General features: G+C 46.0%; 1 protein-coding gene across 1 annotated transcript; it reads right to left on the reverse strand.

Moving 5' to 3' along the window:
• Positions 1 to 686: 686 nt before the first annotated feature.
• TACR2 (tachykinin receptor 2) lies at positions 687 to 10,361 on the reverse strand. Its single transcript, XM_027720946.2, has 5 exons — positions 9,964 to 10,361; positions 6,157 to 6,351; positions 2,959 to 3,115; positions 2,147 to 2,343; positions 687 to 975 (listed from the first exon to the last, which is right to left on the reverse strand). Exons 1-5 carry the CDS (start codon positions 10,359 to 10,361, stop codon positions 780 to 782), a joined length of 1,143 nt encoding a protein of 380 aa, XP_027576747.2. The 3' UTR covers positions 687 to 779.
• Positions 10,362 to 13,964: the final 3,603 nt, after the last annotated feature.

Consider the following 13,964-nt stretch of genomic DNA (forward strand, 5'->3'; position numbering starts at 1 on the left):
TGGCTGCTGACTCTCCAGAGAGCCTCACTCTCCAAATTAGGCTCCACAATTAACTATGTGAAGGAGGAATCACTTGTTAATAGGAGTTTAATAGTTTAATAGGAAAATGACATCGTATTTTGGTACAAGGTTATAGAAATCCATGCAATGATGATGTCTTAAGGAACTGTTTCTCTCTTTTAACTCATGAGAGGTAGTGCTGGGGAAATTGCAGGCATGAAAATTCCAGAACTCAGAAAATTTTCAGGGCAGGCCTGATTTTTCAGTCTCGAGGTGTTAGTATTTGCCTTTGATACAAACAAGCTTTGATCCACAGTCTTACCCGCCTTGGGGCTGCTGAGCCATGGGACTTAGCTGCCCACACAGCCCTGGCGGTCCATCCAAACTGGGCCAGATGAGCCCCAGCACCTCTGCTGCTGCTCCAGCACCTCTTTTCCAGATTTAAGTGTCTTGGTGGAAGAGAAGGCAGATGATCACTATGTGGAAGAGAATAATTGCTATTCCACTGATGGGCACTGCTCTTCTGACCTCACGGGCATGATCTCTGTTCTGTGTTGCAGTTGTTGATGTATGGGAGAGCTAAACTTACATCCATAGCTGGGTGATATTTGGACCTACATGGACACAAGTATTACCAGCAGGCTGCTTTTAATGCTGATGGCATCTAAAGAAGTCTTGTAGGAAACAGTTGCTCCAGAAAAAAAATCTACCTTAGGCTTCTACAAATCTGCTGCCCTTACATGGTGTGTGAGGATAGAACTAGAACCAGGAGGAGGAAATCAGAGCTTTAGTTGGGCGAGGGTAAATGATGTCTTTTCTTTCTCATTCAGCTGAGTTCCTGTGTCAAAACTGCTTGTTCTTGACTTCCTGTGGGTTGTCTGGTAAAGAGATGGGGACGTAAGTTTAAGTTTGTCTTTTTCAGTTGCTTTTATGCACGGACACCACCGGAAGGCCAACTTGAAACCGGAACGAAACCTGTCAATGTGAGAAAAGAAATTAAGTGGTGAAATGATCTTTTTAATTGCACAGAGAATGAACAAATTCATGACTTGGTTCTACCTGTGGATGACCATGGAAATAAAAAATTTCTATTGAAATCAAAGGAGAGAGGTGAAGAGCTAAATGTATAAAACCACAGAGGGAGGTGCAATAGGAGTTTATGATCAGATTTCCATATATTTTAAGTAAATATATAAGATCGGCGAAATGGCAGGCTGTTTGATGTGCTCAGTAGATGATGCTGACCATGCTGGTAACAGCATTTGAGAGCATCTGAGGAAAATATGTGTTTACCCACTGGAAGCTTTTTTAAAAAAACATGAATTGTTAAATGAGGAAGCTGTCTGCTTTCTGAGAAAGGAGGGAGAGAGCGTGTTTGAGTGTTACATGTTAAATGCAGGTTTGCTAGATGGGCTGCAAAACTGTCTTCCTTCGCAAGCTTACAGGCAGGGTGCTGTTTGAAACGAGCCTCTCAGCGTCCCTCTGGAGTTAAGCATTTGGTTACCCTCGAACTGCGTGCAGCCAGGTTGAAGGGAGAGGCGGGCTACAGATGCAGGATTTGGCATGGAGATCCACGGGCAGCTGGAGCAGCTCCCATGCTCTGCATCCCGACACACCAGCACAGAGCAAGAGGGACATCTCTTGGCATGATGGGGTTGTGCTCTCCCAGCTGCTCCCTCGTGGGGACTCCCTCGTGCATGCCGGGATGGGACCTGCAGCAGGACGCCCCTGGGCTGCTCCTGCTTCCCCAGGACTGTGGGGGGCTCAGGGCTGTGCTGGGGGGATGGCCTGGGAGGAGCAGGTGGCTGAGCCAGCCCAGCATTAGCTCAGCAGATGCATTGCAGGGATTACAGATTCCTCCCTTGGAAGTAGGATGGTCTGCGTGTGGAACTGGGTGCAAATGTGGCTGCACTGATTTTACATGTGCTTACCTGCATTTTATTCCGAGGCAGAAAATCTTAAGGGCCGACTTAAAATCTCACTCAGAGGGTGCCCCATCTCACATTATCAGCAAAGTGTAAATTAAGTTGTCCACTCAGCCTATGGACTGCAGTTGAAAATCACAGCTGTTCTCTCCTCCAGAGATTTATGCTTTTTCAGACTGAGATTTTTGTTTTCTCCGTGCACACACGAGCACACTACTCACCTCTGGTTAAGGCAGCAGTATATGATGGGGTTGTACATGGTAGAGCTCATGGCAAGGAGGAAGACTGCAAGATACACCTGCTGAATGTACTTTTGCTGGTAGATGTCTTCCTTAAAGCTCCCCAGGATGAAGTATATGTGGTAGGGCAGCCAGCAGACAGCAAAAATGATCACCACTACCACCATGGTCTTCACAAACTAGGAAAACAAAACCAGGGGTTTATTCCGGGGCCTCTGGGTGGTTGTCTGAGCTTTCTGGGGCAATGGGAAGTGCTGCTTTTGTTTTGGGTCTGGTTTGCCCTCACGAAGTGCAATGTATGGAATGTAGAGCTGGGCTGCTATGGCAAAGAAACTAGCTGTGGCGTTAGAAACTGGGAACAGGGAGGGAGTTAGAGCAAATGTTTCCTGGTGCACCAAGTCCTGCAGAGGAATTGCTTGCTTCTGCATCAGGGAGATGTGCAGGGAAATGAGAACACTGCTGTTACATTGAAACCTCTTCAGCCTGTCAAGAGTTTTACTCTGGTTTTTCCTGCAACGTGTGGACTCACTGGGCACCAGGCTTTACTCTCTAAGGACTGCTGGGAACTGGACTGCTCCTGTGAGCCTTTGTTCCTTGCAGGCTGGCTGGTGCATCTAATCACCGTTTTTTTTCAAACTTGCTGGGGGATGCTCTTTACCCCTGGCCCAAAATATTTTGTTAACTTTTCATGCCCAATCCCACAAGATTTTGTACCCGCCGCAAGCTCCATTTTGGAATTGGAGCCAGCAGGGCTGGTGTGCTGAGGGGAATGATTTTTAAGTTTCACTTCTGACCTTTTTTTTGGCATTAACTTGGTGTTCGTAGCGGACTCGGTGGAGGTGGTTGCCTGGAACTGCACTTCTCCACAGAGTGATTCCTATAATGCTGTATGCAACAAACATCACCATTAAAGGCAGCAAATAAATCAACACGATCACGGCAATGTGGTACCTGAAAGAGAAGAACAAGCAGGTTTTCACAGTCGGTATAGCTCTCGGAGGGCTCTTTCAGAAATTGTCTTTTGGACATGTATGAGTGGCTTCCATCAACTTCAACCACAAAGCAGAAATTTTGCCTACAATCGTTGTAATAGAGACTTCTGTAAACAGCAAAACCTCATCTCTCTTGTGGGGTGATTCACTGCTCTTTCAAGACAGAGTAACATAATTTATCTTTTATCAGAAGGTTACAGTCCGTGGTCACGTGCACTGATCTTTGCTATCCCACTGCAGTGAGGAGAGAGATGGCGGAGACTCTCAGCCTTTAAATCACAGGAATGGAAAAGGAATAGTCCAAAAATTATACAGTAATTTGATGAATGCAATAGTGGCAACAGTGGAAAAACCTGTATCGGGGACAGCAAAAGGCTGCTGACAGTGTGCACAAAGATGCAGAGAGTGAGGAAGGAATATTGCCTCTCTTTGTGTAGCTGGCGGGTTTTATTTGTGTGTGCAGTTACATATCACCAACAGGCTAATGGTTACTGCTCCAGCTGAAAGCACTGGCATTTCCTGCAGCTGTATTTTACCTCAGCCCTTCCCAGCTTTCCACGTTACCCCACAAACTTCTGCTGGTTCCCTCGTGCTGGGGGTTGATTATTTTAAGCAAGCACCATTTATGGGAAGGGAACAACCTGCTCACTCAGTTACAGCAGCTGTCAAATTAACATAAACAGCATGAAAACCAGGATTAGGCAGGAGGGCTCTGGCACACGCTGCTGGCAGTGACCCCAAAAGGTTGGGTGGGTGGAAATGGTCTTTCTCAGTATGACAAGGCTCTGGGGTTACTCCCACGTCAGCTGCTTTGAGAGTGCTGTTGAAATGGGTGTTGGGGCCCTCGGCGGTGTTTGCTCCTTGGGGTGGCTGCAAATACCACAGCACTGGCTGCATATAGAAAAATATTGTATTTGTGAAATGTGGCAAGTTTGTCCCTGCCTGTCTTCCACCTTTTCCAGTTGTCCTCAGAGCAGTGCCGGTTTTGAAGGTCTAATGATGTGTGTGGAGTGCAGCAAAGCCCTTTTAGGGTTCCCATCCAGGGAGGAAGAGAGGATATAAACTAAGCATACATCCTATTGCTAAGCTTGAGCGCATGCAAAAAGGAACTTTTAGTCTTGTAGCTTTACTGCTTCACTGCAAAGTTAACCTGTCACCAGAAAAAAAAATCCTCTGTTGTCAAGGTTCTTTATTCTGGTTAAACTTCTGTGGATTCATTCCCTTCATAGCCAATATTTCTCAGGCACTGGCAGTCACAGTGCATTGTTTGGGGTTTTTCTTACTTGTTTCTAATCATAATTATACACATTTTTCCCACAGAAAAGGATTTTCCTTTGCTCTGTTATCTAGAAATCCTGAAGGCTGATTTTACTCAATTGCAAAGGATTTGGAAGACCCACAGTCAACAGTGGAACCCAGTTCTCCATTCTTTTGGGTTTTCTTTGGGTTTTTTAGTATTTCTGTCCCTCATTATTTGGACTAGCACATGAATGGCTGCACATGGCTTTTTCTCCATGGTCTGTGTTGCAGGCATCTGTCCCAGCAAATCCATCCCTCAGTATGATTTCTGGGGAGCAGTGCTTCCAACTTCCTTTCTAGGAGAGATGCTGAAACCCGCAGACATGAGGCTGTTCAGGGAGAGTGAGTGAGTGAATGATGTGTTGTGGTCAGGAACTGCTGCTCTTCAGCTGGGGATCCCAGAAAGAACCTGCCCCTGCTATTTGCCATGTTCAGGACCAGACTTTCCAGCCCACAGAGATTTCGTTGGCATGCTGGGAAACTTGTTTCAATCCTTCCCAAACCACGGATGTGGGAGAAATAAACCTCACACTGTTCATCTGAATGAAATAGTCATCAGTGACTCATCTATTAGTGATTATCTGCTCTCCCACCTTCTCAGTTGGCTGGAGCCTGGCACACTGTGCTCCACACCATGTGCCAAGGGGTACCAACCAGGAGGAGCATCACCCAACATGATGTGAGCCTGATTTTACTCTTTGCTCTTCTGTGACTCTGGAGACTGGGGACAACTGGCTATCGGTGATTGAATATGCTGCAGCTTGGCCAAAATTATGTGAAGCTCCTGGAACTTGGCACATATTAGTGTGAAAACCTGTTTGGTAATAACTTAACCTTAGAAGGCATCCAGCTGTCTGCCAGAGATTAAGACCGAGCAAGAAAAAATGTGCATGGAGCTGGGCAAAAGGATTCAGAGTGCAGAGTGAACTCAGGGAGTTTAGCATGTGGTTTTGGTTTGAAAAATTGTTTCCACTTTATTAATCGATTTGTTCCTTTTCCGCAGTTCTTCCATTAGTACTTTGCATAAATATGTTTTGCTTGATAAATTTCTCAAACTGCTCTGTGTATCACATGCTTTGAATAATGAGTAATCACAGCAGATCCCCTACATGTGGGGTATGGGTTGTTTCATCTGTTTGAACAATCTTGTTTAAAAGCAGGAGGAAATCTCTGTGAGGCTTAGGAACTTCTGGGGGTGCAGATGTGTGCTCAGATAAATCAGGCTATAAAACCTCAGGATGTTTGAAGCACGCTCCTCTCAGGTTTTATTTTCCTGTTCCCCCCAAAAAGAGCAGCATAATTTTTAACTAATTACATGGCTTATCAGCATTAAAGATACCCAGTTTCCTCCTACCCCAGGGAGGAAGAAAATCCAAAATTTTTGCAAAACAGCATTTATTGCTTGTTTAGAGACTTTTCATGCTCCTTTCTCGTAAATCCACCAAGCTCTGTATTTAGAGTTTCTAGACCTTATGACCAGTTTTCAAAGCAGGGCAGGATGGCACACGGCCTTTCTTTATCCTGAACCACGATCACCTAGGAGCTTTTTCCACAGTTGGCTTAAACTGAGCATAGATTGGCTGCCCAGCCCTCTATTCCCCTGCCCTCTCTCCCAGCACTCCCCATAACCAACAGTTTAAGATGAAATTAATTTCCTTAGTTAACTTCTACCTGAACTGGGGGTTTTATTGTTTCTCTTACGTGAGCTGGTGCTTGGATCCAGCGTCGTCAGGCCAGACCACGATGCATTTCGTGGTTCCGTTGTCCATCAGGATCTCGGCATAGAAGCACTGTGGGAAGGCCAACCCAAATGCCACCAGCCAGATTATCCCAATGATGACTCTGGTGCTTGCAGCAGAGAGCCTGGGCTTGAAGGGGTGAATTATTGCCACATACCTGCAAGAAACATAGGTAAGGCTTTTACAGTTACATTGGTAATCTGTACAGCACATAGAGCAACTGTAAAAACTCAGCGGGACTGTATAGGGGGCTTTATTAATAGAGATATTTTGATAGGTTCCCGGCCATAAATCATGGAACTGAATCCTTTCTGAAGAGAATGACTGCAAGTCTTAGGGCAGGATATATTAAACCCGTGGGGATGGATGCTTCTGGTCTGAGGAGGAAGCAGTCATCTATATCTTCTGCATATGGTCTTTGCAAATATTCCCCTTACAGAATTTTTCATAGAACCCCAGAATGGTTTGGGTTGGAAGGGACCTTAATGACTACCTAGTTCCAATCCCCCTGCCATGGTCAGGGACACCTGAGCTGGGCTCCAAGTGCTGTCCAACCTGGCCTTGAACACTTCCAGGGGTGGGGCATCCACAGCTTCTCTGGGCAACCTGTGCCAGGGCTTCACCACCCTCATAGGGGAAGAATGTCTTCCTAATATCCAATGTAACCCTGCCCTCTGTCAGTGTGAAACCATTCCCCCTTGTCCTGTCATGCCAGGCCCTTGTAAAAAGTATTCTCTCTCTTTTTTTTTTTAATTAATTTTTCAAATTCTTTACCAAAAAAAGCACAGCCTGTTATGCTGTTTCCTCCTAAGTATGCCGATCTCTGATGCCTCATATTATCACAAGAGCAGACAGGGGTCTTGAGTATCCTTTACCCTGAATTTTTTCCCACTGATTTTTAGCTGTGGAAAACTTGTGTTATCACCTCTGTCTGTAAAAGTCTCAGCATTTGTGCTTGCAGTGGAAGGGAAGTGCTGACCCCTCCTTCCCACACCTGCTCAGAGCCCTCACAGCACTTCTGACTCTTGGATTACTCACGAGCCCAGGGCACTCTCTGGTTTTAAGTTCCCTGTGTGGAAACACACTGTGTCGTAACAAGTACATAATCAATTATGCATTTCTTGTCATGCTTCCCCTGTTCTTTGTCATGGTTGTTACAAAGGCAAAATAGAGTGGCAAATGCCTATTGCCTCCTAGTTTTCATAGCAAAAATCATAACAAATTGTGCTGTCCCTTGGCCAGGCCAGTGGGAGGGAGCTCTGCAGAACAGGGAGTGATCCAGGGCCACACGGCAGCAGAGCCTTATTTAGCTATAAAATTTTCATGTCACCTTGCTTTTCATTAGCTTGCTGTAGGCTCTGGTCAGGAAGTGGTGAATATTCTCCAGAGTATTTGCCCACAGAAGCGCCTGAAATGATGATCTGTGGCTCTCGGTGAACGGCAAGTCCTGGGAATAAATGATGCCAGTCCCTGTGCTGTCATAGCCCACATCAGAGGTGTTACAGGGCTGCTGGGTGGAGGCTTTAAACTCAGCCAGGGGTGCACCTCTGAGGTGACCTGGGATTTTAGGCGAGGTCCTGCAAGTTGGGAGATTTACCAAACCTGCTGAGATCTCCTGGCTGCTTTTGCTGTGTGGCAGCACTGCCTTTGCCCCCCTGCTCCCTGTGCTCTCTCTCTGTGCCCTGCTCCATGTGACATCCCAGGATGCTGGGACCGCAGTCGTGGCACCCTTTCTCTGGCCCTCATCCCATATAGACAAAACACAATTTTGGGCATGCTTGCACACTTTCCAGACAGATCCTAGGAGACTTTGCTAACTGGAGTGGGAAACCAATAGACTACTTTTGTGCCTGGAGCACTGCAGTGGAAAGACCTGCTCCAGGACGGGGAAACAATGATCCTAAACCCTAAACAGCTTGGAATGGGGAAACAGAGCGATCCTAAACCTAGTGGTGAGCAGTATCACCAGGGACTTTTCCACAGAGACAAAGATGACTTAGAGCTGTCACTTCTTAGCCTTCTTCCTTACAATAAACTGCTTCAAAAGACATTGTTTTATCGAAGTTAAACACTGGAGCCTGAGTGGGCAAGTTCTCATAACAATAAATGGAAGTGGCGAGTTTCCAGGAGACAGTGTCAGGGTCTATTTTAAGGCTAAGGAAAGAATAGCTAAATATGGTTTGCAGTGAGGTGCCAAGTTTTCTTTCTGGTCTGTGCCACGTCACTAAAGAGATTTTGGCTGTATAGGTGCTTTCACTAAATATCCCCAAGGAACAAGAGCAGGGAGGCGTGAGGACAGGTTGAAATGGCTTTTGAAAAATAATATCCTTTAGCAGACAACATGTATAAAAAGCAGCAGTTACCAACAACCCTTGATTTAAAGCCAGGAGCAGCAAAAGTGTATTTGAGTCTAAAAGCGAATTGCCATTGATTCCAAATAGGGATTTGCTTTCATCTGGACAGCTGCAGACTGACAAACACGTCACTCATCCCTATCCCTGTGCTCGTGAGCGCTCCTTCCAGCGGCCGCAGGGGCCACTGTCCTGTCCCGTGCCGTGTCCCCAGCTCCGGCGCGGGTTTCAGCAGGAATTAACCAAAGGGGAAAGCCCTCATTCCTCTCCTAGTTCGTTTACTAAATTTTTTGTGTATTGATTTTTTCCCCGAGGCTGGGTGTGCCGGTGTGAACGAGCTGCGAGCAGGGCGGGAGTTAGGGAAGCGACCCCGGTAACTCAGAGAGCAGCGCTGCTTGGATGGCTCCACAGGGACACTGGCTCCCCTCCCGAGGGAGCTGGAAGGGCCCTGCTTGATAAGGAACAGAGGAAACCTGAAGGAAACTGCAAAGTCAACAGCAGGGCTTGATAAAGGACTGCCGGTGTTTCTCTTGGCTGTCCCAGGGAAGACCTTCACCGTGGGGTTGTGGCAGGGACACAGTATGGAAAAGACAGAAATATTCCTGGCGCCAGGCAGAGAGTGGAAGTAACGGAGGGAAGACAGGAAGGATGGAAGGAAGGAGGGTAGAAAGCCTAGAAGGGAGCTTAACCTCCTCTACTTCTTGTACACACCATTGCCTGTAAGGGAGGAAATTCCCACGAACTTTTGGCCACTTTCTATTTAGAAGAAAAACAGCTCCATGTTGTTTAACAATGAGCTGTAAACACAGTCAGACTCCACAAATTTAAGCTCAAGTAAAAGTGACTTGGCAGATGGAAGAGAATATTATGGAAGTACCAAATTACCCCAGAAGTCAAACAAAATCACTGTTATTACTTCCCTCCCTCTTGGAATAAGTCATTCTAGTGAACTATGGGAGCAGACTCTGCCATTTCTGATCTAATTCCCATTATTTCTGGTGTTTTGCTGGGCTCACAGCAGGACTGAGGATGCTAATACTTTCGGCATCCCACAGCGTATCCTCATTTCTCTGGAAATATCCTTCTGATGGTTTAAAAAAACAGACAACAAAAAAACCCCACCCCAAACCCACAGAAGATTTTGCAGGATGGCTGGGAAACAATTTATGGTCAATAATGTGGGAACAACAGAATTCCAGCCACTTCCACTTGTTACAGATTTGTGTGTGATTCAGGCCAGGGATAAAACAGAAGATCACATCATAATTAGCATCAAACCCCATAGTTTGGCACTTGTCCCACTTTGCTGATAAGGCATCTGACACGGTACGTGGGGGCCAATTGCACAAAACATTGCAGTGATTTTTTATGACATACAGGAGATTTTTTGGACCTTATCTTCTCCATTCTCCTCTTACCTCTCTGCAGCCACGGCTGTCATGGAGTAAATGCTCACAAACATTGCAGTGATGGGGAACCAGTTCTGAAACCTGCAGAATTCCTCGCCAAAATACCAGACGTTGTGACTGGCATAAATAAAATTGAAGATGGTGTTGAAAGCAGACATCAGCAGATCCGAAAGAGCCAGATTCACGATGAAGTAGTTGGTAGTGGTCCTCATTCTCCTGTGTGCAAGGATAATCCAGATAATGGTGACGTTGCCAACGATGGATGTGATAACGATGAAGGAATAGGTGATAGCCCACAAAGCAATTCTCCACCCTGGCTGAGTGAACTGGGTCACCCACGTCCAGTTGCCACTGTCCTCGAGGGAGTCAGCCTGTGAAACGTTGCTGGCATTAAAAACAGACAACATGCCCGTGGTTTTCTTCTTTGTCTAAGTGTAAAGGAAAATCTTCTGGCATCTGCTCATTTTCTTGCAGTAGATGCTGGTGGTATGAATTTCCATGCATGTAACTAAGGGCTGTTAAGAAGACATCAGGCTGAGGTGTCTCATCCTCTCATCCTGTTTTCCAAGTGATGCAATGCAGTTCCAGGAGGAGATGAGCGATGCCAAGGGCGTCCTCCTTCTTCCCTGGCATTTTAACCTCCACTTGACGAGTAAAACCTAACAAACAACTCTCTCCCTTAAGTTTATTTTTCCTCTAAAAAGGAAGAAAAAAGATGGAGGGAAGGAAGGTCTTTTCCAGGTCGGTGACAAGCGGTGTCTTCCTTTAGATTACTTTTAGGGTCAAGAAAATACAAGTAGAAGTATCAAGCCATAAAACACTTCAATCCAAGTGGAAATCCTTTTCCAGGGCAGGGATTTTCCAAAGAACCAGGTGTCTGAATCCTCTGCAGCGGGACTGAGGACATTTGCTTTTCTTTCCCTGCGTAACTACTAAACGCGAGGCAGGAGTCGCGCTGGGATAAAATTTCTACAGGTTTTAAGGGGACTTTGAAAGGAGGTGGAGTCTCTTCTGGGGAAAAACTAAACAACCAATTTGACATCAAATGAAATGTGGCAAAGTGGTACTTGAAGTTTTACCCCCCCGCCCAGTTTTGAATAACCTCTGAAATGGTCACGCTGCTGTATCAGGATTTTACAGGCGTAAGTGCAAGGGTAGTGACTTTGCCAGGTTTACCAGTCCTGCAATCCTTGAGTTTCCAGGACCCTCCCTTGTTTTCCCACGAGCTCTCACAGCAAGAGAGAAGCTACATTTAATGCGATTTAGCAAGGTCCTTCTCTTTGGATGGCTGCATCTCCTTTCCCAGGGTATGCTCTAGAAATGTAGTGCCCTCACACAAGCAGAAGTTTCAGGTCCTCACAGGGAAGAGGAACCCCTGACTCTGCTCGGAGCACACACTCTTGCTCGCTGCCAGCTCTAAAGTTCAGAGCAGAAACATAAGCAACACACTGAGGTTGAGAATTCCAAGAGTACTTGGCACTGGCTCGTGCCTGCTCTCCTGGAAGCTGAAAGTGCTTCAGGTATGAAAACCTGCTTTCAGGATTCAGGAAGCATGCAGGGTGCTGGAAGAGCAGTAGTTTTCGAGCTCCTGGAGCTGCAGCTTGTGCCAGCCTCTCCTGTAACAGGGCAGTATTTATCCATTCAGGATCCTCTCAACCAGCTCAGCCTGGACTCTTTCCTTCCTTCATTAATTTCTGGAGGCAACCTTGAGATTACCCATCACCTAATACCTGCAACTCTTTAAAGCAGATATGGTATTGCCCAAATGTTGTTTTTTTAAGAAACCAATACCTGTAGTACTACATATAATATCTCCTTCTCTTCACAATAGACTTCCTTGCAGGCAATCCCACTCACTTCCCTGCAGGCAATTCCACTCACTTCCCCACCCAGAAACTACAAAACCACACTTGTCCATATCTTCCAGCATGCATTGCAAGGCTGTTCCAGGCTCTTCTTCAGAGTCTTCCGCTGACACCTCATTAAGCAGCTTATGGACCTTTCACTTTCTGTACACAGTCCAGGAGGGCTCTTCCTGATTTGCAGCATGAATTCAACAGCTAATAGTGTTCTTCAGATTATTTTTTTTTCTTCATCTCTCAAATCTCTGCAAATTCAAAGGAGAATCTGAGCAAAACCCTCCATATGTTTAGCTGGGAGCACAGCTTAAGTGCTTTATCAGTCAAGGAAAGCAAAACATAAGCAAGCACTTGGAAAAAGGGCTGTACTTATTGACCTTTCAATGGTGAAACCATAACCTTTCTCGGCTGACTTTGAAGACAGTCAGAGTGCCCAGGTTTCCTAGGAACCTTCTTCTGAACTATCTGCCCTGCTTCCTGATCTGTTACTCAGGTGATAATCGGAGAGCAGTCACCCTTTGGTCAGTATTTCATTGTACAGGTCTTCAGGGATTTGCTTTCCTTTATCCACACCCACACCTTTTATTCCTTTGCTGGTTGTGCATTGACAAGGTTATCATCCTGGAGCCCTGCCAGTGACTTAGTGTGTACTATTGGCCTTTTGACTTGAAAACTGGAGTGATTTTTGATAGAGGTGGGCTCCAAATTCCTCAGGGAAGTTGCATGTGCCTGGGACTGTGGGTAAAACCTGTAACTCCAATGATTTTGGAGTTGTACCAGAGAAGGAAACTATCTGGGAGAAAGGTTTTTGGGTTTGGCTGTTTTCACAGTTGTTTTTATTATGGGCAGGATTGTTCAAGGCCGAACGTTCCTGTGCTGAGTCACTGATCCCAGGTCTGAGCAAAGGGTGAGAGGTGCAAAGAAAAGATGCAGGTCTGCAAGGTCAGGAAGGGTGATTGAGGGATGTTTTGTGTTTTGGAAACATAATACAAGGTAATACAGGCAGTAGAGGCTTTAATTGTATTGCAAGTTGAACTCTGTTTTGGGAGGAAGAACCTTTGTCCAGGGAACAGGTCTGAGAGCAGGACCATGAGCATCCACTTTGGGTGGGGGAAAGTGCAGCTGGCCTGCAGCTTTATCAGCCAGGCATGGGCTGGAAGGAAGCAGAAAAATGCCTCTTGGTAGCTCTGAAAAGCTTTGGGTCTTTCTGACACACTTTCATGCAGGGCTAAGTGTGGGTTCACTTCCTCTTCTGCAGTGCTCCTAATTCCCTGAGTCAAATGTTCTGCAGTCTATGGCTTTTTATGACTGTCCCTAGGACAACCCTGGTAGCCCTGGAGATGAGTGAGGACATGTGGAAGATACTGATCCGTAACATGAACAAAACCACCACTAGCTGAGCTATTGGATGGCCCCGGGAGCAGACGCTGTAATGCAGGATCTGCCTCGATGCTGGCAGAGATGCCAGACTCCTCGTTGGAAAACTGCAGTTCTGTGCTGCCTTGGGCTGAGGGGGAGAGAATGCAACCAAGAAGGACCCTCAGCACCACAGGCAGTTCATAACATCTTACTTTTAACCACTGTTTGCTGCTGAACTGTACTAATTGTGTCCAGAAATCTTGTCATTTCAATATACAGACGAGGTCTGGGATTCAGCAAAGAAAGGGATTAGTCAATTATTTTCGTACAGTTTCATAACAGGAACCTGTTTTGATGCATTGGCTCTGTTCAGAGTGAAAACAACAGGAAAACGGACACTCCTTTTAATCAGCTTCCCCATCCAGCTGGACGTGCCCTGAAATTTTATTTGCAGAAATCAGCACAAATGAACAGGCAAGGCATTAAGAAAGTCACACCAAAACTATTAATTTAATTAAATACTCAAACAAGGAAGATGTCTAAGTGACAGGAACATGTTGGGATGTGAATGACACTCATGAGACATGAAGAACCTGTGGCAGACTCTAATTCCCAGCACCTACACGGTATGTGATGTGATTTCCAGCCTGCACACCGCTGTAAGTGTCAGGGATATTTGCAAATCTGTCTGAAGATTGAAGTTGTGATATTTTAGAGGATGAATGCTCTGGGGCATTGAATTATCGTCAGAAACGTTACAGGTGAAGAGCTACCGGTTGGGTCCTGGGCTGG

The sequence above is a fragment of the Pipra filicauda genome, unplaced genomic scaffold (genome assembly GCF_003945595.2).
Source record: "Pipra filicauda isolate LSUMZ 115617 unplaced genomic scaffold, ASM394559v2 scaffold246_size1145428_pilon, whole genome shotgun sequence".
Classification (NCBI taxonomy): Eukaryota; Metazoa; Chordata; class Aves; order Passeriformes; family Pipridae; genus Pipra; species Pipra filicauda.